The 25,950-nt window shown below is 43.4% G+C and overlaps 1 protein-coding gene and 1 non-coding gene across 6 annotated transcripts in view; one reads left to right on the forward strand and one right to left on the reverse strand.

The window, feature by feature from the left end:
• Nucleotides 1-1,617: 1,617 nt before the first annotated feature.
• The window catches only part of EZH2 (enhancer of zeste 2 polycomb repressive complex 2 subunit), a 64,242-nt gene continuing 39,909 nt past the window's right edge, over nt 1,618-25,950 (reverse strand). For 4 of the 5 annotated variants that reach the window (XM_061198143.1, XM_061198144.1, XM_061198142.1 and 1 more), the window contains 16 exons: nt 24,937-25,057; nt 22,353-22,493; nt 21,272-21,374; nt 20,560-20,723; nt 12,321-12,412; nt 10,657-10,897; nt 9,939-10,108; nt 9,329-9,423; nt 8,361-8,401; nt 7,823-7,948; nt 6,873-7,051; nt 4,726-4,821; nt 4,025-4,106; nt 3,064-3,144; nt 2,852-2,936; nt 1,624-1,856 (listed from right to left, as the gene is read on the reverse strand). In XM_061198143.1, the coding sequence (XP_061054126.1) occupies nt 1,796-1,856; nt 2,852-2,936; nt 3,064-3,144; nt 4,025-4,106; nt 4,726-4,821; nt 6,873-7,051; nt 7,823-7,948; nt 8,361-8,401; nt 9,329-9,423; nt 9,939-10,108; nt 10,657-10,897; nt 12,321-12,412; nt 20,560-20,723; nt 21,272-21,374; nt 22,353-22,493; nt 24,937-25,057 (1,878 nt within the window). In that variant the 3' untranslated portion in view covers nt 1,624-1,795. Of the gene's footprint in view, nt 1,857-2,851; nt 2,937-3,063; nt 3,145-4,024; nt 4,107-4,725; nt 4,822-6,872; nt 7,052-7,822; nt 7,949-8,360; nt 8,402-9,328; nt 9,424-9,938; nt 10,109-10,656; nt 10,898-12,320; nt 12,413-20,559; nt 20,724-21,271; nt 21,375-22,352; nt 22,494-24,936; nt 25,058-25,950 lie in introns of all 5 variants that reach the window. The other variant, XM_061198140.1, reaches the window with a different exon arrangement.
• Nucleotides 9,603-9,675, forward strand: TRNAV-UAC (transfer RNA valine (anticodon UAC)). Its single transcript has one exon. It is a non-coding gene; the product is annotated as a tRNA-Val (tRNA).

A 25,950-nucleotide genomic window follows, 5' to 3' on the forward strand; every position in this document is an offset into this window, starting at 1 on the left:
TTACCACCTCGGTGCGGAGAGCAAGGGGAAGGGAGAAAAGCACGTACTTATTAAACTTAGCTTTTGCCCAGATTTTCTGTTAACTGGGTATTTGAATACATTGTGTCAAGCTCTGTGGTTTTTTCCATTACAGATAAAGGAAAATCTAAAGCTGCCTGGACCTAAGGATGCTCTTGATCACATGGGATGTAACCGAGGCTGCGTGTCGAGTGTTTCTGGTCAGAATCTCCGTGTCCATGAGGTCCATGAGGTCAGTGGGTAGGTTACTGGAGGTACATTGCAAATCAGGGTACAAAGCCTGCTGTGCACCGAGAATACACACCAGCTGGTGCTCACAAGGACTGCCGTCCGTCAGTACAACTGCTGTCTTTCTGCTGCATTTGGGTCTCTGGTGTATTAAACGAGCAGAACCTCCCTGGACTCAAGGACCCACCTCCGGGTGTTGGCGTCTGGGGACAGGTTGGGAGCTACAAACAGTAGAAGAGTTGTGGCTGGAATGAGCTCTGTCAGTAGCTGCTCTTGGGGGCAAGTCATCCCTGGGGCGTCCTGAACAGGCCCACACGCAGCAGGGAACAGACGGGCTCCGCTGGGGCTGAGTGCCAAGGGCGGGATGTGGTGATCGGGCAAGCGCGGGGTGACCCTCCGTGAACAGGTCAGTGACAGGCGGCCGAGTGCAGGTCCCGCTTCCTGGGTGGGGCGTGGGGACACGACACCCCAGCAGGGTGGCAGAGAAGACACGGATGACACACGAGACTAGCCCCCAAGGCCGGGTCTCTTCGCTGCCAAAGCCAAGGGGCACATGAACTGTATGCCAGGACTCAGGTGGCTAGGGCTTGTGCATGGATGCAGTGGAAAGCAGTCTTGTCAGCGTTTGTGTAACTGCAGAGGAAGGTGAGTTTTGACTGAGCTTCCCGTTAAGCATTACCACGTTATAAATCAATGAAAATTTACCAAACAACTCCAGAAGAGGCAGCTACACGCCCGGGCTGACGACAGCCGTCTGGGCTCTCCCGCCCCAATGGCGTCACTGTGCCACCGCTGCCCGGCCTGAGGAGCAGCGCCCGCCTCCTTGGGACGTAGGAGGGTGTTCCCGTTCCTTCTTCAAGGAGGTGTGAACCTAGTCTGGCTATATCCCCGTCATCTCTCTGAAGGGCTATAGCTAGACTCGTGGAATTTAGAGCTAGATCGGTTCTCAGAAGTCGCTTCGTCCAATTGTCTGTCGTTTCACGTGGAGAACAAGGCTTAGAGGGTCCGTAGCTGCAGGCCTCTCAGCAGCCGGGGACGCGCCCACCCTGGTCTCAGAGGCCAGCAGTGAGTCACCGTGTATTACGTGGTAGTATGTTTATATGTAGGCATATATTTGTTATATTTAGTATTAATTTGCCTAATAGGCAGTATTAGTGAAACCAAGATTTCAGTAGGATGGCTACTGGAAAAACCAAAGGAGTTAAATGTTTTTCCCATTAGACTCACTCAGTCGTCTTTTTCTAAAATCGGCTGGGGAAGCTGTGTGACAGATGACAACGACCAGGAGAAGTTCAAGTATTCTTTATTCAAAGTTGAAAAATGTACCACACTGCATTATTGCAAAAATTCACTGGTACAAAACACTTTGCAGCTGGTGAGAAGGCAATAAAAAGTTGATTTTTAAACTCATTACTATAAATTATTCTTACAGTACTTAGCAAATTCAGAATTTCAAACTGCATTTTCTTTTTCTAAATCGCCCACAGTACTCGAGGTTCCTGAAGCTAAGGCAGCTGTTCCAAGAGGAGGAGGGGGGAGGTAGCAGACGTCAAGGGATTTCCATTTCTCTTTCGATGCCCACGTACTTGAGGGCGTCAGCCTGGCTGTATCTGAAACAGCAGGAAGAAGGGGTGAGCGCCCTCCAGCAGCACAACCAAGTCTGCTTAGCTGAGTGTGTAGCACTCACACGTCCACGCGGAAAAGCACACACGCATCCCGTTGCACAGCTGCATCATTGGGCCTATTCCAGTTGCAAAGTGGACGGAACTGGTAGTACAACCCTTCCCCAGTTCTCTCCCCAGCCAGCCCTGTGCCCCTGAAACCAACCGCCGGCGAAGGCAGGCCCGCAGCACGGTCTTGAGGCCTAACACGGGGAAGGCAAAGTAACTGCGACGCGGCAGAGCCCGGACTTGGGCCCTTAGTCAACGGGGCCCAGGAGCAGCCAGAGCTGGTCACCACCCCCCCCGCCCCGGCCCCCCTTGAAGAAAGAACAGGACCGAGGCCAGAAGAGCCACCTGCGACCTCCACCGCCGGCTGGAACCTACAGCTCACCCAAAGGAAGGTCTACCAGCTGCTGCTCACTCACTCACAGCTAGCGGGGCTACGGCTTCGTAACGTCCCGCTAAAGATCTGGGTAGGTCTCGCCTTCAGCTGTGCCGCAGTTTGCCACTGAAAGTGGCTACACACGGGCCCTAGTTTACGACAACTCAGCACTCAAAAAACAGCTTCTGGATGGGATGTACATTCAGCCACAGGATTCGTTTAACTAGACAGTCATCTGAGTGCATTTAAATAAAAATTATAGAACTTGTCAGTTTATCCCCCAGAGCTTGACAGTGTAAACTGCCAGCCGAGTGCCTCGGCTCAGCACCCTGACGGCTGGCACGCCTTTTCCCGCAGAAAGGACCCCAAAGGTAAAAATGGAGCTTTCTACATTTTTTTGACTTACATTAAAGCATTACTTGTCTAATGGAAACTACGTTACCAAACTCCCACCACTGCCCATGACGACCAGAACTCTGTCCCTCCAACGACAGATGCTCCAGCCCGGAGCTGGCCCAGGAAGAAAAAGCCCTGATGGCTCTAGGAATGTACTGTCACCAACCTGTAGTCAAAAAACAGCTCTTCGCCAGTCTGGATGGCTCTCTTGGCAAAAATCCCTATCCTGTGATCGCCGTTAACCATCATCACTGCAGAGAGAGAGCCGGGGTCAGTGACGGCGGCCCTGGAGGGTTGCTGACCGTTCACGTAACACGTGTCAACCCAGGCCACTCAGGTCAACCTGCAGCAGCTCCACCTCCGGGGACACCTACCTACCTTTTGCATAGCAGTTTGGATTTACTGAGTGATTTGCAAAACGAATTTTGTTGCCCTTGCGGGTTGCATCCACCACAAAATCTAAAGAGAAAAAAATAAGCACAGTCCAGTAAACAATTGCAGCTATAAGATCAATAAACACAAAGTTATTGTGATTCCGGAAATACAACTGGTCATACTTCTTCAGGGTTTGCCTTCAAAAGCAAATCATTCAACCAACTTTACCTAGTATGAAATGACATTTGGAAGAAAATGTTCTCTAGGTAAAAATTCATCAGTGATTCAAGACAGTTATATCAGCTATAAATACGTCTTACTGAGCAAAGCATGGCAAAAAATAAAATCTAAATTCTTCCCTTCACATTTTAAATTATATTAGTTTTTTTCATTATTACCATTTATGGAGCACATTCATGAAAGAACCCACTCTACTTGCTTCAGCTGAGAGGCCCCCTGAACAGCTTGGGTGCGAAGTGCACACTCCCAGCCGTGACCCGACTGCACCCAGGGTCAGCATCTGCGCACGCAGCGCCCTTTACCCTCACAGCCCTCCGAGGACCCCCAGGGACGTTGTGGAGATGCTTCACAAGGCCGTGCTCCACACCCTTCCCAGGTCAGAGGCACTGACTGGAGGAGGTGGGCCCAGCCGACTGGTACCTGTGGCACAAGAGGGGCACGAGAGGAGAGCCAGGCAGTGAAGCCAAGGAACGGCCCGGGGCTGGGGCAGCGATCGCTCCCTGCACACAGAACCCCCTACGGCTGAGGGAGCCTCCACCTGCACCCCAAGTTACACTCATCCAACCTGGCTGGCTTCCCAGCAAACAGCCCATTCCTTAGCCCAGGCCGGGGCTCCTTCCAACACGGCTGACACTGGGGGCCCCTAACGTCGTTTCTGATACCCAAGCCACCAGAAGGGCCCGTGCAACCCGGGAACCAAATGCGCTCTAATTCATCAACATACCATTGTTCAAGTTGAAGAGAAAGCTGCACATGTATTTATCATATACTTTCCCTCTTCTGTCTGCTTCATCTTGAGAAATAATCTAAAAGGAAGGACACAGGGAGGTTGCTTCGCATCAGGTGAGCCTGGTAGGAGAGCGCACAGCTGCTCATCAGGGACAGCTGGAACCCGAGGGCGCTCCACAGAGGGTCACTGGGGCCAGCTTCTCTCTTTGTCAAAAGCAGTGCTATTTTAAGGACTCTAACGTAGAAATATTGGTAGAAATATTGGATACTTCCACATCTAAAGCAACTATGCTTGGAGGAAGTGATTAACAAAAGTCTTTTGACTAAGTACAAAATACAAACCAGGTGGGTTAATCGCACAGTGAAGCCGGCCCCAGGGTCTTCCTAATTTAGGTCCTTATCAACCAGGCTGCGGATTAAGTAGGACAGACTCCTTGTTTTAAAGCTCGTGTTCTCCCCGCCTCCTCCCCAGGTGATAACAGCTAACTGTGACAAGGACTGAAGCCGTGCAGCCTGACTTCCAAACAAACCAAACCCACAAGCCCAAGCTGAAAAGGCATTTTAAATTCACTTCTAATCAAACCCAATGGACTTGCCCAAGGAAAATCAGTCCAAAGCAAAGTGAGTACGGATGACACCACGTGAACACGCGACAGTGGGCATCCCTCTGTCTGTAACTGGACGGCTCTGCCTTACCTCTCCACAGTATTCCGAGATGAATTCATTTTTCTGTACAGGGTCTTTGATGAAAATCCCCCAGCCTGCCACATCGGACGGTGCCAGCAGTAAATGCTAGAGAATAATACACACGGTCACACAATCAGAGGAGCTGAAGATGGACCAATCAGACCACGGGATGAACCAGGGTAATTCAACCACGGGTGGGGGAAGGGGTCAGCTCCCCCGTGTTACCAAAGGGCTTGACAAACTGCAAGAACCACGTTTTGGTTTTTGTAAATCAAGTACAGAGCCTAAGTATCCTCTGTCTCTCTCAGAAATACGACGTCACCTATGCTGGTGCGGGTCCCTCCGACTGCGGTCCTTGCACGAGGCATCCTGAGATGCTGCACCATTTGCTTCCCTGTCCGTCCTTCAGCCCTTGACTTCCTGGACTTCACGTGCAACGTGCCTGTCACACAGGGACCCCTTGCTCCCCCTCTGTCCGTGCCCCCTGCACCTCCCCAAGGTGGCCTCTATCACCAGCTCCTCCAGGTCCAGTCCCAGCCCCCATGGGGCCCTCTCCTGGCTCTTCACCAGCTTTTATTCCTCCCGAAGCGCTGCCCTTCCTTCCAGGGCGCTTTTCTCTTGGGCGCATCCTTCCACAGCCCTTCCTCACGACAGCACGAAAAACCACCACGAGGGGTAGCATGATCCCATGGGCCAGCATTCTGTTCTTAGCTGATGCCAAGATGACCGATCATCGCTGTCGCTTCTACCGTTAGAGTCTGTTTGGGAATGAATCCCTAACTCTTCATCGTGGCTTGTTATTATGCTTTCATTCCAAGTATCCTCGTGGCCTTGAAAAAGACTCCCGGATCCCCAAGTTACTGATCTATGCTTGTTCTGACTCAGCCTACACTCCCTGTCGGGGAAAATTAAGCAGGTACCTTCCCGACCAGCTAAATACTGTTACGCAAATGAAACCCCGTTGGTAAAAAGTATCTACACAGTTTTCTGTTTTAGGAGGTAAAAGATGTGTAGAAAGACATGTCGCCATTAGGATTATCCACTTTCTGAACAAACTGAAGGAGGGGTTTTTATCATACAGTGGAAAGTACGGGATTGAAGGAGAAATGGGAGTTCTCAGGGCTGAACGGGTGTCCCCGGGAAACCACGCCAGCGTCACTGTGACGTGAGGACCCAGAGTAAAACCGTCTGAACGCCTGATAACAAACACCACAGCCAAAAAAATAAAGCCACTGCCATAAACAGAACTTCCAGGAGAGTAGGACTGACAGTAATGCGATCTCAGTTACATTACACACTAGTTCAAGACCCTAAAGATGAATGTGCCGCGTGCACACGGGGTGGTCACTCCAGCACAGGGTCAGCGGCCAGAACGCCTGGCTGAGTTCCTGCTCCTTTCCTGACAAGTCTTAGAACGTTGGGTTTAATGATTATTCCTAACTCATGAAGTTAGGAAGACTAATGAGTTAATACACAAAGTGCTTAGACCAGGGTCTACTCTGTATTAAATAATGTATGTCAGCTATTATTATAAAAATGATTAATTGAAGAAGAAATCTATTGTCTACCCTAAGAAACCAAGATACTGATACTACCCTAAAAACTAAGATACTACCCTAAAAAACTAAGATTCTTTTGGTCAACAATAAACTCCCTGGTTGCAACAAGTCAAGTCCATCCAATGCCCAGGCTTCAGTTATGTAATTCCTGCCTGTGTTATTTTCAAGGTTATTACAGAAACAGGAACTAATAAGTCTGCAGAAACTACCGTGGGAAGTCCCATCTTTTATTCTGTGCACAAAGGAACCCAGAATACTATTTGATAAGAATGAGTCTCTCTGTTCTGATAGGAACACCACTGATTTGCTTTAAGGAGACTAGATAAACCACTTGTTCTATTAACTAAACTTAAAAAGAAAATCGAATCATCTATTAAACAACTAGAAAAATACCTCTTATTCAAATCTGATACCATTAACAGCTGCTTCTCAGAGTTTACTGGTTCATCCTATATCAAACTGAAGTATTCTACAGAAAAGTCAACCGTTTTCCTTCTATCAGCTGTACCATTCAATAATCACTTTTTTGCCCCAGCTAAATGGTCTAAGACTATCCTGACTTCTCTCAGAAGCCCACCACCAACGATCACGCCCTACCTTCTTGGAGCCCCGCTGAATGCTACAGTTCTTGCAGGACACGTTTTTACTGTCCCAGTGGTCAGCAGCTCCACAAGTAAGACAGAGGTCGGGGTCACACTCTCGGACAGCCAGGTAGCACGGGCACTGCTTGGTGTTGCACTGGGCTTTGCAGCGGCATCCCGGAAAGCGATTCTGACCTTCAGAGAGATGTTCTTCGTCAGACGAAAACCTTGCCTAATGGTGCAGCTCAAGTCTGGCGCTAAGGCCCTGATTAACGCACGGAGGCCTCACAACAACTGTATTATCCCATCGTACACATGAGGAAAGGGAAGTAACAGGAAAGTTAAAGCTGTCCATACTGAAAAAGGTCACTGAGTTCCTGTTTCCCCTTTTTTGTTTGTTAGATGGCATGTGTACTTACAGTTCTTTGATTTATAAAACAGGTGCAAAGGAAGGATTTGGACAACATAATATCCATGGTTCTCAACCATTCCGACAGAGTTCTAGGTACTTCCTTGGTATCCAAGCTTCAGTGCAGTTTCATTAAATCATTACAATCACTACCCTGATGCTACACATTCCTTTATTCTGAAGACTAAACCCACCTAACTCTTGACAGTTTCTGGTGTCCAAAAAGTATTTGGGTAGCTATTTCTAGAGTCCCCTTCCATTCTGTGTCAACTCTACTATGATTTAAGTTAAATGATCAAGGGGGAAAAAATAAAAGCTCCTTTAACCCACATTCGCCTAAACCCGCCCGCATACCTGCGTCAGCCAGGAGGCTGGCTGGATACAGGACCAGCGCCACTCCTGGGCGCCATGCATGCTCGTGGCATAAGTGAATTTCCCAAAGGGAACAGCACGCAGGAGCTGCTGTGTCCTTGTGCCGACTGAGGTTACAGTTTTAAATTGCTGACCAACAGCCTACTGAATTATCATGTAATCACATCAAGACAACAAATACTTACACTCTGAACTACATTGGCAAAACTTTTCACAAAAATTTTGTGCTATCACACAAGGGCACGAGCTGTCGCAAGGCTGCCGTGGGTGGTCACAGGGCTGGTAGTTGTAAACATGGTTGGAGGAGCCGTCTGCACAGAGACAACAGCACCACGTCAGTCCAGAGAGCAGCGAGGTGAGCACACGCCCGACAAGCACACGCTCTCCCCGTGGCCCTCCGAGCTTAGCGCGTTGTCTTTCCGTGTCCGCCACATCACACACACTGTTTACAAGAGGTCAGCAGAGATTAGCCCCACCCGCCAAGAGCTCGGGAACCCCGGGGCACTGTCACACACACCTCAGTCAGGTTCCCAGAGTCGTTCTCCTCTAACCGACTGGAAATTAATCAACAGACGGCCTCCATTTAATGCACTTCTGTGCATTAAACTTCAGTGCACCAAAGTCGGTTATATCAGAATATCCCAAACTCTAATCCAATTACTATTCTAAGACACGAGAAGTAGACCCTGAATTACTAATGAAGCTGAACGGAAAGATGCCAACCCTTCTTCAGCTGTATCTTTCTGCAGTGTGCAGCCCACAACCTGCAAAACACAAAGAAAGAAAACATCCTTGTGACCCTGGGGCGCACAGGCAGTCACATGTCAACAAACACAACTTAAACAGGTCAACCTGTGCCATGAATGCAGCGGGGCTCTTCATCCAAGTAACTATGAAAGGGGAGTCACCCGCCACCCAGCTTACACCTGGCGCAGGTGTGGAGCAACGTGGGAACAGCTTAATGGCTGTGGCCTCAGAGAGCCAGCCCGGCCACGTGGGGCAGGTTTATTCTAGTGTGGATGATACTGATACAGCATACCTGCTCTAATTTCTGGAATCTTTCATCATTTCAACTGAGCTATATGGTCAGAAATAATACAAGCAAAAAATGCAGAAGCCTCTACTAAAGCCTAAATTAAGCTGTAGACAATTTTTGAAGCATAATTTAGATGTTCCCTTACCCAACACCCAAGTATGTTTCTCTCTAAAAAGAAAAAAAGGAGCGGGGGGTGGGGGGGTGGTTACAGCAAGCAGTCCATCCAGCCTCCACGCATCCGAGTCAGCCTGACACTTTGACTGCCCCCGTCACTCGCTCACCCAGGCCGATGGCAGGGTGGGCGTGGAAAACTCGGGCTCCTAGAGTGAAAACCGGCCCAGAGCTCACAGCCTCCCAAGATCCACACACGAATGCCAAGTACGGGTTTATGCAGCCTTCACTGCAGAAGCTACTCAATAGTTCTTCGTAACCAAAGTGTAGCATAATCATAAAATTTTTATGACTCAACACACCAAATCTCCTGACAGCCACTGTGTTCTTACAGAAAAATGCCCGCAAATGCCCATGGAAACGAGACCCCGCAGGTTTATTTCTGAGGCCACTTAAACTTCTTTCCTAATCGACAGAGTGGAGCCACCACTGCCCTCGTGAGCGCCCGGCCCGCAGCGGCCTCCCCATCACGCGGCAGACTCACCGGTGTTTCCTCTTCTTCTTCCTGGGAGGGGTGTCAACGTCCTCGGCGGGGGCCGGCGCTATGACACTGGATTCTTTGACTCGAAACTCATACACCTGACAAGAGGCGAGGTCACAGGGCCGTGAGGACCGTCTATTTAAGCGAACCAGTCTCCTGGCTCATTCCCACCAGAAACTATTTGTCTGTCCTGTGACACTGCTGCGATTACACTCTTATTGAGAGTCATGAGGCTAAATCTAAATTGTTCCTGGTTTTTAAAACCCATTGCCAGAATTCCCTGGCGGTCCAGTGGTTAGGACTCTGCACTTACACTGCAAGGGACACAGGTTCGATCCCTGTTTGGGGAACTAAGATGCCACGTGCCGCGCAGCATGGCCAAAAACCAAATAAATGAATGAATAATAAAATAAGATAAAACCCATTGCCACCTAACCTGAAACATCTAAAGTTGAATGAGTAATTTCCTTTCAGTTCCCTCTCAGTGAAAAAAAAATTTTTTATACTTCTTTTCAGAGGAACAGGAGTTTAATAACCACGAATGGTCATATGTTTGGACAGTGACCACGTATTTCTCCATTTGAAGCTGACTATTTTTATCAGCCACGCTTACCTGTCGACATGTTTTGGTCCCGATCAACCTGGCGATGGCACAGAAATTGTCATAGTACGTGCCGATGAGGACCCTGAACATGGAGGCCTCAGCGCCACTCCACTCCACGTTCTCGGGGGGCTCGGCGTTGGGCTTCATCTTTATTGGTGTTTGACACCGAGAATTCGCTTCTACGAAACCAAAGTTAAGCAATGGTCAAGAAATAGCAATGGGAGGAGGGAAAGGGAAAGGGAAGGAAGTATCAGTAAGCTTTTCCCCCATGGAAACCATGAGAGCGGGCTCCCTTTAACTCAGCCTTCTAAAATGAAAGCAAATGGGGTTACCCTGCTATTATTTATGGTGTAATCATAGGGCTGAAAAGACAATCCATAACATATTAGTCAGTGGTTCTAATTCTCTCTCCTAACCAAAACTACCCACAGAGCGTCAAGAATATTCAACTGAATGATGAGAATGTCATCATGCCCTTGTGAAAGCTGGAAAAAGGAAAGTGACCCAAAGAGTGAAAATAAACTGGATCGTCAACTTGCAAGTAACCCAGAAGATGGACACCACAGGCGAGGGCCGGGTGTGGGACAGAAGAGAGCAGTACGTCACAGCCACACAGCCCTGGTCCTGGGTTTCTCACCGTGTGAGTAACTGACACCTCACACGACCCGCACCCTGACAACACGCACCCTCCGAGCGGCGGGGAGACCCGCTACTAGGCGCGCCCCACCTGAGGAGCTGGAGGTCTCGTCCTTCTTCTCCTCCTCCTCCTTGTCGTTGCCCTCCCCCCCGGTCTCGGTCCCCGCCTCCCTGTCACTGTCTGTGTCCTTTGACTCGAGCACGCTGGTGGTGGGGGTGCCGGGCCTGCTGCTGTTGTTGGGGAGCCGCCCTCTCCTGCGGCCGCCTGGGCGCTTCGGGGGCGTCTTTATCCGCTCGGCAGTGAGGGCGGCAGCAAACTCCTTCGCGCCCTCCTACGAAGGGGGAAAAGTGCAGACGTCAGGGTAAAGTTCTGCGGCTCATTTTGGCGGAGGAGAAAAAAAAAGGATGGCGTTAGCACGTTAGTCAAATGTATCACAGTATCCGGCTTTCACAAACAGTCGCACGTCTACATACAACTGTTTTCTATCTGCTTTTGAGGGTTTGAAGATTTGCGAAAGATAAATATGGCTTCCGTACAGGGCCAGAGCAGCACAAAATCAGGCAAGACGGCTCTATATTAACTGATTATGAGTTAGAATACAAATATACTTTAGGCAAGTCTATTTAAAAGTGAATTTTAAGAGGAATCACACATCTAATGTGCATCTGAAGTCACACTTTCCAATTGCAGGGTTTCTTAAGCCAACACGTCCCTTTCTAAGGTAATATTTAAAGTATACAAGAAGAAAACAAAATATGTACACATACTCCACTCTGTCACTTTCTGCCTTACAAGTAAAACATCTCATTTTTTTTTCCCTGTGAGGGATGCACAGCCCCAGGAAGACATGAAAGGAACTCGACGAACAAGGCGGTGAGGGTTACATTCTGCGTTACCAGGTGCAATAATCCAGTCTCGGAAGGTATACAACAACGGGAAGGGCGTGGATTATAGAGATACCACAGACACATTTTAGATGAGCCAAATAAAATTCTGCCTTGTAAGGAATATTATAAAACAGTGCTCAAGAAATCCATTTTTAGTGGCAATAGAAGGGAGAAGTCTGAGAGCAGCCAACAGTTTTATACTTCATTCTACAAAAACCAAATTGCTTAAAAATAGGATACCTTCTGCAGGTGCCATTCAATGAATCTTCTGTCCAAAATCCAACAGGCAATATATACCCATTTAGTTCCTAGGTAGGAGTGGCTTGGTTCAAAGAGGGGAAATGGTAAAAATAAGATAGTACCCGTAAAAAGCAACTTTTCTACCTCATATTTTCCTAAACCCTTACCTTTTCTCCATCATTAAAAAAAAAAAAATAAAAAAAAAAAACATACAAAACCTCTCTGGGACCTATGTATAATATAGCTCAACTACAGTGGGTCTACAACTCAAAGAAGGGCCATGGCTCTGAGCAAGGCTCGGGAACTACTGCACTTCTGGGGTTTAAAAGGGTTCTCTGTGCTTCCCATTCTCGTAAGCTCTCTGTGGAGCTACAGGAGGCCTGGATCCTAAAGAACTCCATACGCTGCTGAAGAGACTCACAGAGATAAAGAATAACGCGAGATAACGAAAGACTAGAACGTGCAGCACGTAAGGCACTGCCGAGAAATGTGACGGAGAAAGCTCCGCTATCATATGGCCAATGAAAGTACGGGATCAGTGCGGTTACCGCGGACTTTACAGACCTCACCGAAGTTCAAAATTAACACTTCTCCAATTCCCTGTGCAGCCCCGCTGCGCACGCTTACCAAGTGCTGGTAACACTGGGGGCCGCAAGGCTTGTTGTCCAGAGCCGTCTCCGTGTTCTTCCGCTTGTAAGTGTTGGGTGTCGCATGGAAAGCTGCAAAATAAACATAAAATATCCAAACATAACATTACTTTTACACATAAACATAACATTACTTTTTCATGTCTCCAGATCCAAAGGAGAAAGTCAATTACTACATTACACTTTTGCTAATAATGTTTACATTACGGAACTTTCCTTCAAGCTCTTATTGAATTCCCACAATGTATTCTCCTCAGGTCTCCCCCAGAACACCTGAGCTCTAATTATAAACATTTATTTGAGTCTTTAATGTCTCCATAGAAACAACTGATGTATCCTCTACATAGAAATCAGATTTCCTCTTTTTACAAAAGAATTCTGACATCTACAATTTATCGATTTCCAAAGAAAGGTCAGCAATCAGCTTGTCAAATGGGGGAGAAGAATGGGACACCAATTGTTAAAAACCAGTTTTAAAAGATAATGAGGACAGCCTCGGAATACTACAAGTCAATTTCTTTGAATCACACACAATTCAAGAACCCAGGGGGAGCCCGCACAGTCAGCACCCTTTCTGCAGGAAAACACAATGGTCAGATAAAACAGGTTTTAGAAAGATAAAGTGTTTGGAACTTAAGATTCCCAAATAATATAACAGAAAAATTCAAACTCCAGCACACTGGTATACTAACAAAGTATGAAAGCACAGCGGTGAGAACTTCAGACAACTTGGGGAAGCTTGCTTACAGTGTACAAAGGCAAATACTAGAAATGCCCCATCCAGAATTACACAAGATGAAAATTAATCTGGATAAAAACAAGTGACAGATTCATGAAATAAATCATTTTAAAAATATTTGTAAAAAGCCATACTTCTGGGCTTCCCTGGTGGCGCAGTGGTTGAGAATCTGCCTGCCAATGCAGGGGACACGGGTTCGAGCCCTGGTCTGGGAAGATCCCACATGCCGCGGAGCAACTAGGCCCGTGAGCCACAACTACTTAGCCTGCGCTCCGCAACAAGAGAGGCCGCGATAGTGAGAGGCACGTGCACTGCGATGAAGAGTGGCCCCCGCTTGCCGCAACTAGAGAAAGCCCTAGCACAGAAACGAAGACCCAACGCAGCCATAAATAAATAAATAAAAATAAATTAAAAATAAAAATAAAGGAATTCCTTAAAAAAAAAAAAAGAAGCCATACTTCTATCCATAGAACTTAAATGGGAAATGAAGACAGTGATGAGGGAAGGAAGAAAAAGTTATGTTTTTAAAACAGAAATTCAAAGCTCAGATTCTGTTTCAAGTATGTGAGTTGGTTTTTCCCAAAACAAGAGCCTGATACCAGATGACTGATTTAGCACTGAATTACATTTTGCACAGGTGAGGACCCCTAAAATACAAAGAGTGAGCACTAGAAGATTAAGGTCACATAAGCAGAAGGAATGACATTCATCCAAAAACAAGATCGTCATGAGCCAGAGGCACATCCTGACTGACACGTTTTTGGTGCAACTTGTTTTCAGTTTGGATGTCTCCTCTAGTACATACTATAGTTAGAGATTGATATTTTTGCCCCAATTGACTGAAGAAGACACACATGTATCTGTACACACACACGTACGCAAATGAGGACAGCAGCCTCTGCTGGTCATGAGACAGAAGAAGCCTCTAAGTCAGGACTAGGTAACAGTATCAGCATCATAAGCCACAATTATACAGTCTCCAAGGTAAGAACAAATTCAGGCCATAAAGGAAAAATTAGCATGCTAATAATAAAATTACTTTTAAAATTTTTAAAGTACCATTCTTCATCTCACATTGCATTTAGCTAAAGAAAGAGAACTATTCTTACAACTAGATTTCCTTCAGCAGAATTTCTAACTTCAATTCTTTAGGAAAACTAAGTATATAAAGAATTCCCTCTTCTAGAAATGTCTTGACTATTTTTTTTTAACATCTTTATTGGAGTATAATTGCTTTACAATGGTGTGTCAGTTTCTGCTTTATAACAAAGTGAATCAGTTATACACATACATATGTCCCCATATCTCTTCCCTCTGCGCCTCCCTCCCTCCCACCCTCCCTATCCCACCCCTCTAGGTGGTCACAAAGCACCGAGCTGATCTCCCTGTGCTATGCGGATGCTTCCCACTAGCTATCTATTTTGTATTTGGTAGTGTATAATGTCCATGCCACTCTCTCACTTTCTCCCAGCTTACCCTTCCCCCTCCCCGTATCCTCAAGTCCATTCTCTAGTAGGTCTGCGTCTTTATTCCCGTCTATCTTGCCCCTAGGTTCTTCATGACTTTTTTTTCTTTTTAGATTCCATATATATGTGTTAGCATATGGTATTTGTTTTTCTCCTTCTGACTTACTTCACTCTGTATGACAGACTCTAGGTCCATCCACCTCACTACAAATAACTCAATTTCGTTTCTTTTTATGGCTGACTAATATTCCATTGTATATATGTGCCACATCTTCTTTATCCATTCATCTGTTGATGGACACATAGGTTGCTTCCATGTCCTGGCTATTGTAAATAGAGCTGCAGTGAACATTGTGGTACATGACTCTTTTTGAATTATGGTTTTCTCAGGGTATATGCCCAGTAGTGGGATTGCTGGGTCATATGGTAGTTCTATTTTTAGTTTTTTAAGGAACCTCCATACTGTTCTCCATAGTGGCTGTATCAATTTACATTCCCACCAACAGTGCAAGAGTGTTCCCTTTTCTCCACACCCTCTCCAGCATTTATTGTTTGTAGATTTTTTGATGACGGCCATTCTGACCGGTGTGGGATGATATCTCATTGCAGTTTTGATTTGCATTTCTCTAATGATTAATGATGTTGAGCATTCTTTCATGTGTTTGTTGGCAATCTGTATATCTTTGGAGAAATGTCTATTTAGGTCTTCTGCCCATTTTTGGATTGGGTTGTTTGTTTTTTTGATATTGAGCTGCATGAGCTGCTTGTAAATTTTGGAGATTAATCCTTTGTCAGTTGCTTCATTTGCAAATATTTTCTCCCATTCTGAGGGTTGTCTTTTGGTCTTGTTTATGGTTTCCTTTGCTGTGCAAAAACTTTGACGTTTCATTAGGTCCCATTTGTTTATTTTTGTTTTTATTTCCATTTCTCTAGGAGGTGGGTCAAAAAGGATCTTGCTGTGATTTATGTCATAGAGTGTTCTGCCTATGTTTTCCTCTAAGAGTCTTGACTATTTTAGACTTCCAGAATACTGAACATAATCTTTTCAAATAGACATCTTAAAATACTAGTATTTGAAATACATTATTAAAATATATTTCAAACTAAGTATAATAGGGGCGGGTTGGGGAGAAGATTATATAAAATTCCCTGATCAGGAAAATTATCAGATGGAAAATTAAAGCAAGATACTTAAAAGTTTCACAAAAAGAAAAGAACATGGATATTAAGGGCTTTTTTTTTTTCTTTAATTTCAAAAGCAACTTAAAAAATCTTGGTGAAAAATCTTATCTAAAGGTTTTCAAGCAAAGGTAAAAGACTTATAAATTATAATATACAATTCTAGCTATGCTCTAGGCCTGTATTGGAGATTAAAGTCCCTCTAATAGAAAAGATCCATGATCAGATACCAAGCTTCTGGCCCAGATGAACTGCCAATCCCCTGCCATCAGAATATCTTCCAGGACTTCCTTGGTGGCACAGTGGTTAAGAATCCGCCTGCCAATGCAGGAGACACGGGTTCGAGCCCTGGTCTGGGAAGATCCCACATGCCGCAGAGCAACTAAGCCCATGCGCCACAACTACTGAGCCTGCACTCTAGAGCCCGCGAGCCACAACTACTGAGCCCACGTGCCACAACTACTGAGCCTATGTGCCACAACTACTGAAGCCCACGCATCTAGAGCCCGTGCTCCACAACAAGAGAAGCCACAGCAATGAGAAGCCCGCGCACCACAAGGAAGACTAGCCCCCGCTCGCCGCAACTAGAGAAAGCCTGCGTGCAGCAACGAAGACCCAACGCAGCCAAAAATAAATAAATAAATTTATTTTTTTAAAAAAAAGAACATCTTCCTTAGAGATAAAAATGGCAGACACCCCTAACATCTAAATAACAAGTAAGGCCCAACATCAGCGAGGCTGCCAGCACAGAAATAATAAAAACAGTTAACATCCAAAAAAGGCCTCTCTCACAGTGAAGTTTTTAAAAGTCTCCCTTAAACGATGAGTTAAAGGAAATACAAAACATTCCCTCAAATTCCTTTAAAAAAAAAATAGTAATAATACCAAATATCGGAACCTAAAAGAAAAGTTGAAATAGTGCTCTAGAGACAACTCACTGTGTTAAAATACATACATCCAAAAAAAGAGGAAAGAATGAAAATGACGCAAACGTCAGATTCACAAACAGAAAAACAGTAAAAACTAATACAGTAGCTGATTCTCTGAGGGAAAAATATACAAAACAGATTTTTAAAATAAAATATATAAACCACTTCTTAATCTCATCAAGAAAAAAAGAATGAAACACAGAAGAACAATCAAAGAAAGAAAAGAAATTAAAAGAATTATTAGAACATGCAGATCAAATTATACAAATAAATTTCAAAATCGGAATGAAATGGGTAATTTCCCAAAACTGATCCAGGAGCAGTAGGAAATGTATCTCCTAGCACCACTATTATTTAACATGGCACTGAAGATACAGTTAAACAGGAGAAAGTAGTTAAAGTTACAAAGATTGGAAAGAAGACAAAACCATTCATAACTGTAGGCAATTACAGCTGGAAAACTCAAAAGAATCTGTGCAGAAACTATCACAAACAAGGACAGCTCAGTAAAGTAGCAGGGTACGAAACATACATGATACAAAGGGAAAAGCCCAACACATTTAATGCCTGGAAATCATCTTACCAAAGAATATAAATACAAGAGCTATGGGAAGAAAATCAGAAAGCTTACTTTAAAGGACAAAAGGAGACTTATCACATAGTTAGACACACCCTTATTTTAAGTTGTCAATTTCCCCTTAGATAATTTATAAATTTAATGAGATTCCAATAAACATACCACCTAGACTTTTTTTTTTTTTAATTAGACAAACTGGTTCTAAAATTTATATAGAAAAACAAGAATGGCCAGGAGATCTCTGAATAAAGCCCCCTGGACAGACAGACTCAAGGAACGGAACCCAAAGACCAGAAACAGACCCCAGCACCTGTGGTGACAGGGATGAAGGCAGCAGCTCAGGGCAGCCCCAGAGGGACTTGTCAATAGATGGTGTGGAAACAGTGGCCCTGGAGATGCAGAGGACGAGTTGGATCCAAAATTCTAACAGAGTAAATTCCAAACGGATCAAAGAGTTAGATGTTATTCCCCCCCCCCAAAAAAAGAAAAGAAAATAGCACCAAAGCCTAAAACGTACTAGAAAAAAAGTGAGACGCCCTTTAAAACCTTGGAGTAGTAGGGAAAGCCAACTGATAAATTCAACTACCTTCAAGGTTTTTTTTTAACTTTGCTATGGAATTTTTACCAAACAACAAACTGGAAAAAAAAAACACTGCAACTCATCTCAAAAAAACTAATTTCCTGACTATATAAAGAGCTTCAAGATATCAAAAAGACCATCGAAGCCAAAAGGATAAAAATAGTTCAGAGAAAATAAAATACAAATCTCTTAATCATACAGGAAGAAAAAATGCAAATTAAATTATGCTAAAAAACATTTTACTAATTCAATCAATAAAATCAAAGTTTGTTTTTTAACACACTCTATTGGCTGGGCTCTGGGAAACAGGCACTCTTACTTTGCTGGTAGTTCTTTAAATTGGCAGATCCCCGTATGGCAGGTAGTTTGGCACTGTCTACACAGAGTGGACCAGGTTAACCTGCACTTGTGGGGAAGGACGTACAGGTCCACCACACAAGGTTATTCACTATGGCGCCATTACCATAAATGTTGACCTTCGGGGGACGGGCTCAGTAAGTTATAGGGCCTCCTACAGCAGAAGACTATGCAGCTGTCCAGACAGGAATAGTATCTACAATATTAAGTCCAACAGGGAAAAAGCCTGGAGAGTATGGCACCATTTGAATAGGGTGGTTGGGAAAAGAGAGGAATGTATTTGTATTTGCCAGAAGAAACTACAGGAAGACACAGAAGAATTAACAGCGGAAGTGGTTTACCTCCAGGGGAGTGAGGATGCGGACAGGAGGGGGGGGATTTCGCTGGACGCCTTTTAATGCTTTTTTGAAATGTAAGTCATGTGAATGATGATTTATTTAAAAAATAACAATAGCTAAACACACGCCAAGTGCTATTTTAAGTATTTTGCACGTAGTAAGTAATAAATTTAATCCTCATGACAGTTTATATTATTCCCATTAGACAAAGAACAAAAAGCACAAAATGCTATATTTAACAGGTATGTTTAATAATGTATTTAATGACTTCTCTTACCTAAGAAAAATGTATAGTGTGTGATGTTTTGTCAAAGTTAGTGTAAAGCAACTAAATGCCTGTAGAATATGTTAGGGCTACATTATGAAGAGCCTGGCTCTAGTGGAACAAGAGGGAAGGGTGGGCACCGCAGTGCTGGACCCGCGTCTCCCACATGCTGCAGTGAGCAGCCCACCAGTCGGTCCCAGAGGACCAGCTTCACTGAGCACAGCACTTCTCTCCTCCTCTCCCCCGCAGGAATAATGAGACAATGAGCAGGTTCAAGGGTCATCCAAATTGCTCAGACTAGAATAGCACAATAAAATAACTCCGGTAATAATGTTTAAAAGTAGCAGCCTCCTGCCTTGGCTCATTTGTACAAAAAAGGTCCATCAAATGCTGCATCTATAAACAACAAACTGGAGGGACCATTGCATTGACTCCAATGAAAGAGCTCCCACCAACTTTTTTGCTATAGCGATATCTGAATGCAATTTACAGTATTCTTAAGAACTGGACATTATTTTATAAAATGATCATGTGTAAAGGGGAATTAAATGCAATTCAAAACAACTACGTCAAGGCCTGTGTAAAGACAATGCTGCCAAGTCCAAGTAAGTAATCCTACAATGGCTGGGATAACAAATGGCTGGCTTCTACGTATTATTACAACTACCAAGTCATCAATTTAAACTAGATTAGGAGCACAGACAACAACTGCAAGGAGATACGATGGGAGATACAGTGATAATTCAGAAAGTCTACTTCAAGTGTTTCTAATTTAAGATAACTAAACCACTAATACTTCACACACACACACACACACACAAATGACCATTTCCAAACCTAGATACTCATCACGTAACAAATTATGTGCTGCAGCAAACCTAAGTAGATAGAGCAAAAACTCAAAAAAAGGCAAGATATAGCTGCTTAGGCAGGCTAATTAACATTAAGAGGTACCACTGGAAAATGAGGGAAAAAATTGTAAAAGGTGGGCACAGGAACTCTAAAAGGGCAAAGCAACATGAACCCATTTAGCACAGAGACAAAGGTGTTATGCCACAGATGGTCACACAAAACTCTAATGTGGAAAAAGCTAACCTGCATTAAGTTAAACTCTGCTTAGGAACCAGGAGGTATGAAATATATTTTCAACAAACGTGCCTCCAAAGTAGCTGGTACTTTCTAAACTGTACTTAATTAAGTTCCAGTTACCTGGAAATTTTACTAAGAAACTTCATTCCCCAGCAATGTCAGAAAAAGAAAGTAATATCATATGTACCATACGTAAATCTCATTAAGAACATGTTACGCTTTACCTGTATTCAAACGCAGGTGTTTTTAAAAGCAACGTATTCAGAGGACGCCCCCCCCCCAAAAAAAAAACAGATTTGGCACTAAACAGACAAGAATATATATAAACACCTTTTTAGCCAATTTCTTATTCAACAAGTTATTCATCAGTATTGGCAATGTTGCTCTGGGCCATCAGCTAGTTCACAGTAAGTTTTATTATAAAACAATTGTTCGGTTAGCATTTATGGAAAAATCACTGATCTGTATTCCAAGTTAGTGGGAGACAGCAGTGCCAGCTTAACATGTGCAAAAGACTTCAGAGCAACCCTTAAGCAACAAATTAAAAAATAACAATACTCTGATCCTAACGTATTTTTCAGTCGTAACTGCAAGATTAAATGACAAATTCTAGTGGTAATAAATGACACTTCCCAAGTTGCTTTAACACGTAATTCCACAACAAAGATAGAGAATGAAAACGTACAATAACTGCACTTACGATGTAGGAAGCAGTCATATTTAAAACATCGCCTACAGAACAGCGTGTGAAAGGAGTGCAGGCTCTGCTCCCTCTGGACAGACTTGGCGTTCGGTCCGTCTATGTTGGGGGTGCATTCGGGGGGAAGTGCACCTGGGAGCTGCTGCTCAGTGAGTTCTTTGTACCTAACGTCAACCAAGAAAAATGGAAGTAAAGGTGAAACAAGAATTACATTTTTGAAAATAAAGTTTCTACAAGATTTCTGTGTATTATTTTTGATGTTTATCTTGCCTAAAACACACACAGAAGTTTAGCCTACAACAATCTTTATTTAAATGAAGAGCCAATTAAATATTATGCATGGTATATCAAGAAACGAATTCACTGATGTGATTCAGATCTGTCATGAAAAATGTTACTATATTCATTAAAATGAAACATCAGCTGCACTAAAATTTCTACAGGCGTCCCAAGAAATTTCCCCTCACACGCATTCCTGTAAATTGTGTGTGTACGTGTGCATGTGTGCACGCGCGCGCACAAACTTATCCCATCTAGCATAAATGGAGTACAGGGTACCAGATACATACACGTATTAGTTCAAGTATCTTGCAGATGTTGGGAACACACGAAGTGGGGAGCTCACTGGCTACATTAGTTCCATTTCTAAAGAACCAAAATGGTGAGTTAAATACCATACGAGGCAAAACCATCGCCAAAGAACAAATCTTACTTTTCCTTTAGCTCTTCTGCTGTGCCCTTATCTGGAAACATTGAGGAAATAGCTTCAAAAATTTTATCAGAAGGAAATTTCCGAGGTGGGCGACTTTCTTTATCTAAACAGGGAAAAGTGAAAGGAAAAAAGAATGAAAGTGAACAAGCTTGCCAGTCTTTCACTTCCTTCATGCCTAACAAAGCTGATTTTCCAGGAAATTGCCAGCTCTGTGTTTCACTTACTTCCAACATATTTCACAAGGATCTGGGAGGCTGGTGGGCCAGACAAAATTCAAACTCAAGCGTGGAAAGCTGCAAGTGCGCCGGGAGGCAGTGAACCAAGGCTGTGGTCCCGGCTCAGCCCCTAACTGACGCCGCGGCCCTGTCTGGCCACTGACCCACCTTGGCTGGCTCCTCATCTGTAAAATGAGGAGCCAGGTGATCACTAAGGCGCCTGTTATAAAAACTGTACGCTTCTTTGTAACTGCAATTTTTCCCCATATTCTTCTATGTTGTCTTAATAACGAGCTTTGTCCGGTCTTCACCAACTGCCAAGCTCTAAGTTGGGACCCTCTAATTTTCTGGCAAACCGTAATTAGCGTAGCGGTTAAAACACATGCTCTGGGGTCAGTTAGAGCTGGTTCCGAACACAGCATTTTCTGGGTTCTGTTTCCTCCCAATACTGTGATCTTAAGTTACTTCACCTCACTAAACCCATTTCCTCAACTATGAGGTGGATCTGATGATAAAAGCCACCTCGTGGAACATTATGAGAATTAAATGTCTATACGCATATAAAGTGATATAAAGTGACGAGCACACAACTTGTTCATAGTCAATGATCAGTATGCTATATATATGTTATATAATGATTATGATGACTGCCCAGGGAAACCCAAAAAAACACGTTCTTTTGCTAGCCAAGGGAAATAAAAGACAAGTGCAGGATTAAATGTTATAAATAATATTCTGATTTTGATTATACTACCACTGATATGATATTTAACAAAAGAAAAAAGAAGGAAGGAAGATTTACCTGTACTCTATTGTTTTTGAAAAATGCTGTAATGGCTACACGCAAATGTAACAGACAGACGTACCTTCTCGGTTCTCCTCTAGATCTTTCTGTTTTTCTTCTCTTTCATCAGGATCATCTCCATCATCATCATCATCATCGTCATTGTATTGACCAAGAGCATTCACCAACTCCACAAAAATTTCATCATTTATAAACCCACATTCTGAAATTCATCAAGTCAAATATCAGAAATACACAAAAGTTCACGTATGCTTTTTGTAATTTGTAAGAAACAGCTGGAGCCTATCCATCAGTACCATAACAGTATTATTAAAATGCGGTGAGGAAAGATCATTTTTAGGACTGGCCTGAGGCAAAGTCGGAAGTAGTACTTATCCTCAACACCTGTCATTTTCACAAGTTTCCAGTGCCTGCTACCATAGCCTAATTCTCTAGAGACTAACTATGGCCTTCACCTCCTTCCAAACAATGCATCTGCCAGACCCTGCTGTCCACTCGTGACGGGAACATATGAGGATGTTACACGTTACCCTCCTGCCAGGAACTTTAACAGGGTCTCCTGTTAAATCACCGAAGCTGTGATTCTAATGACAGGATTTCAGGTCCTGTGGTTGCCTAGTGGGGAAGGTATTTTTTGAACATAAGGCCTTTTGGAGCCCATGTCACATAAGCAGAAGCCCTATTCCTAACTGATTTTATTGCTAAAGAATCTTAAAATCTACATACACTCAAACAATTCTATTTAATTTACATGTTATTGACATCACAATTTGTTATGACCAACTATGCATAATTTTCAACTGGCAAGCATGATCCTTCAATTTAAAAATAGTTAGGGTGCTAACACATATATATGGAATCTAAAAAATAAAATAAAATAAAATGGTCATGAAGAACTTAGGGGCAAGACGGGAATAAAGACGCAGACCTACTAGAGAATGGACTTGAGGACACAGGGAGGGGGAAGGGTGAGCTGGGACAAAGTGAGAGAGTGGTAGTGTATATATGGACATATAAGCACTACCAAATGTAAAATAGATAGCTAGTGGGAAGCAGCTGCATAGCACAGGGAGATCAGCTCGGTGCTTTGTGACCACCTAGAGGGGTGGGATAGGGAGGGTGGGAGGGAGATGCAAGGGGGAGGAGATATGGGGATATATGTATATGTATAACTGATTCACTTTGTTATAAAGCAGAAACTAACACACCATTGTAAAGCAATTATACTCCAACAAAGATGTTAAAAAAAAATAAAATAAAATAAAATAAAAATAGTTAGGGAAAACACTGAAAATTTTAGGCTTGTGAGCCCAGGCCAGTCCAGCAATGTTAATATAAAAAAAAAATCTCTTTCAGAAATGGAAATAAAAACACAAATAAACAAATGGGACCTAATGACACTTAAAAGCTTTTGCACAGCAAAGGAAACCATAAACAAGACCAAAAGACAACCCTCAGAATGGGAGAAAATATTTGCAAATGAAGCAACTGACAAAGGATTAATCTCCAAGATTTACAAGCAGCTCATGCAGCTCAATAACAAAAAAACAAACAACCCAATCCAAAAATGGGCAGAAGACCTAAATAGACATTTCTCCAAAGAAGATATACAGATTGCCAACAGACACATGAAAAAATGCTCAACATCATTAATCATTAGAGAAATGCAAATCAAAACTACAATGAGGTATCATCTCACACCGGTCAGAATGGCCATCATCAAAAAATCTAGAAACAATAAATGCTGGAGAGGGTGTGGAGAAAAGGGAACACTCTTGCACTGTTGGTGGGAATGTAAATTGATACAGCCACTATGGAGAACAGTATGGAGGTTCCTTAAAAAACTAAAAATAGAACTACCATATGACCCAGCAATCCCACTACTGGGCATATACCCTGAGAAAACCATAATTCAGAAAGAGTCATGTACCAAAATATTCATTGCAGCTCTGTTTACAATAGCCAGGACATGGAAGCAACCTAGGTGTCCATCATCGGATGAATGGATAAAGAAGATGTGGCACATATATACAATGGACTATTACTCAGCCATAAAAAGAAATGAAATGGAGGTATTTGTAATGAGGTGGATGGAGTTAGAGTCTGTCATACAGAGTGAAGTAAGTCAGAAAGAGAAAAAGAAATACAGTATGCTAACACATATATATGGAATCTAAGGAAAAAAAAAAAAAAGGTCATGAAGAACCTAGTGGCAAGACGGGAATAAAGACACAGACCTACTAGAGAATGGACTTGAGGATATGGAGAGGGGGAGGGGTGAGATGTGACAGGGTGAGAGAGTGTCATGGACATATATACACTACCAAATGTAAAATAGATAGCTAGTGGGAAGCAGCCGCATAGCACAGGGAGATCAGCTCGGTGCTTTGTGACCACCTAGAGGGGTGGGATAGGGAGGGTGGGAGGGAGGGAGATGCAAGAGGGAAGAGATATGGGAACATATGTATATGTATAACTGATTCACTTTGTTATAAAGCAGAAACTAACACACCATTGTAAAGCAATTATACTTCAATAAAGATGTTTAAAAAAAAAAAAAAATCTCTTTCATACCTATGTTTTAAAAAACTAATAAAATATCAATTCTCTGGCCGCTTTTCCAAGAGAATAAACACATGACTCACCTCTATCCCCATGTACTTTTCCATCATAATTTTTTATTAGTTCTTCAATGAAAGTCCCGTCCTGGTCTAAAACTTCATCCCCCATGTAAGGAATGTTATGTAAAACAGTTTCATCTTCCACCTAAAAGTAAAAAATATTTAAAAAGCAGGCTTATCCTAAGTATCAAAATTTTTTAAGGCTTATCCTAAGTATCAAATTTTTTTAAGAGTAAGTGTAATATAACTGAAATACAACAATATTTTTTCATAAGTAGATGTCTGTACCCAGTTCTCCAGATCTAAAATAATAGACATCAAATTCTAAAAGCCACAAAGAAGTAAAAAACCCTTCTCATCAATAAGCATATCTGAGAAAACAAACTGTTTACAGGGAAATAATTTAAGAAAAAGTACTGTATTACCTAATCTAATATGTCATCAATCATTAAAACTTACCATTATTTTATGTACCTCTAAGAAAGGAAAAAATGCTGCAAATTACGACCCATCATCAATTTTAAGACATGCCTATTTCAGACATTTCAAAGTTTTCTTAGGATCGATGAAATATGGTTTATCAAAACCAGCGAGGGCTTCCCTGGTGGTGCAGTGGTTAAGAATCCGCCTGTGAATGCAGGGGCCACAGGTTCGAGCCCTGGTCCAGGAAGATCCCACATGCCGCGGAGCAATTTAGCCCATGCACCACAACTACTGAGCCTGTGCCCTAGAGCCCATGTACCACAACTACTGAGCCTGCGTACTGCAACTACTGAAGCCCGCGCGCCTAGAGCCCATGCTCCGCAACAAGAGAAGCCACCGCGATGAGAAGCCCATGAACTGCAATGAAGAGTAGCCCCCGCTCGCCGCAACTAGAGAAAGCCCGCGCACAGCAATGAAGACCCAACGCAAAGACAAGATAAATAAATAAATTTATTTAAAAAAGGATATTCCACAAAAAAAGAACCCATAAATAACCATACCCCAAAAAAAGGAAAAGGAAATAAAAACTAACGTAAGTAAGGATTTCCAAACTTC

Source organism: Eubalaena glacialis, chromosome 8 (assembly GCF_028564815.1).
Source record: "Eubalaena glacialis isolate mEubGla1 chromosome 8, mEubGla1.1.hap2.+ XY, whole genome shotgun sequence".
NCBI lineage: Eukaryota > Metazoa > Chordata > Mammalia > Artiodactyla > Balaenidae > Eubalaena > Eubalaena glacialis.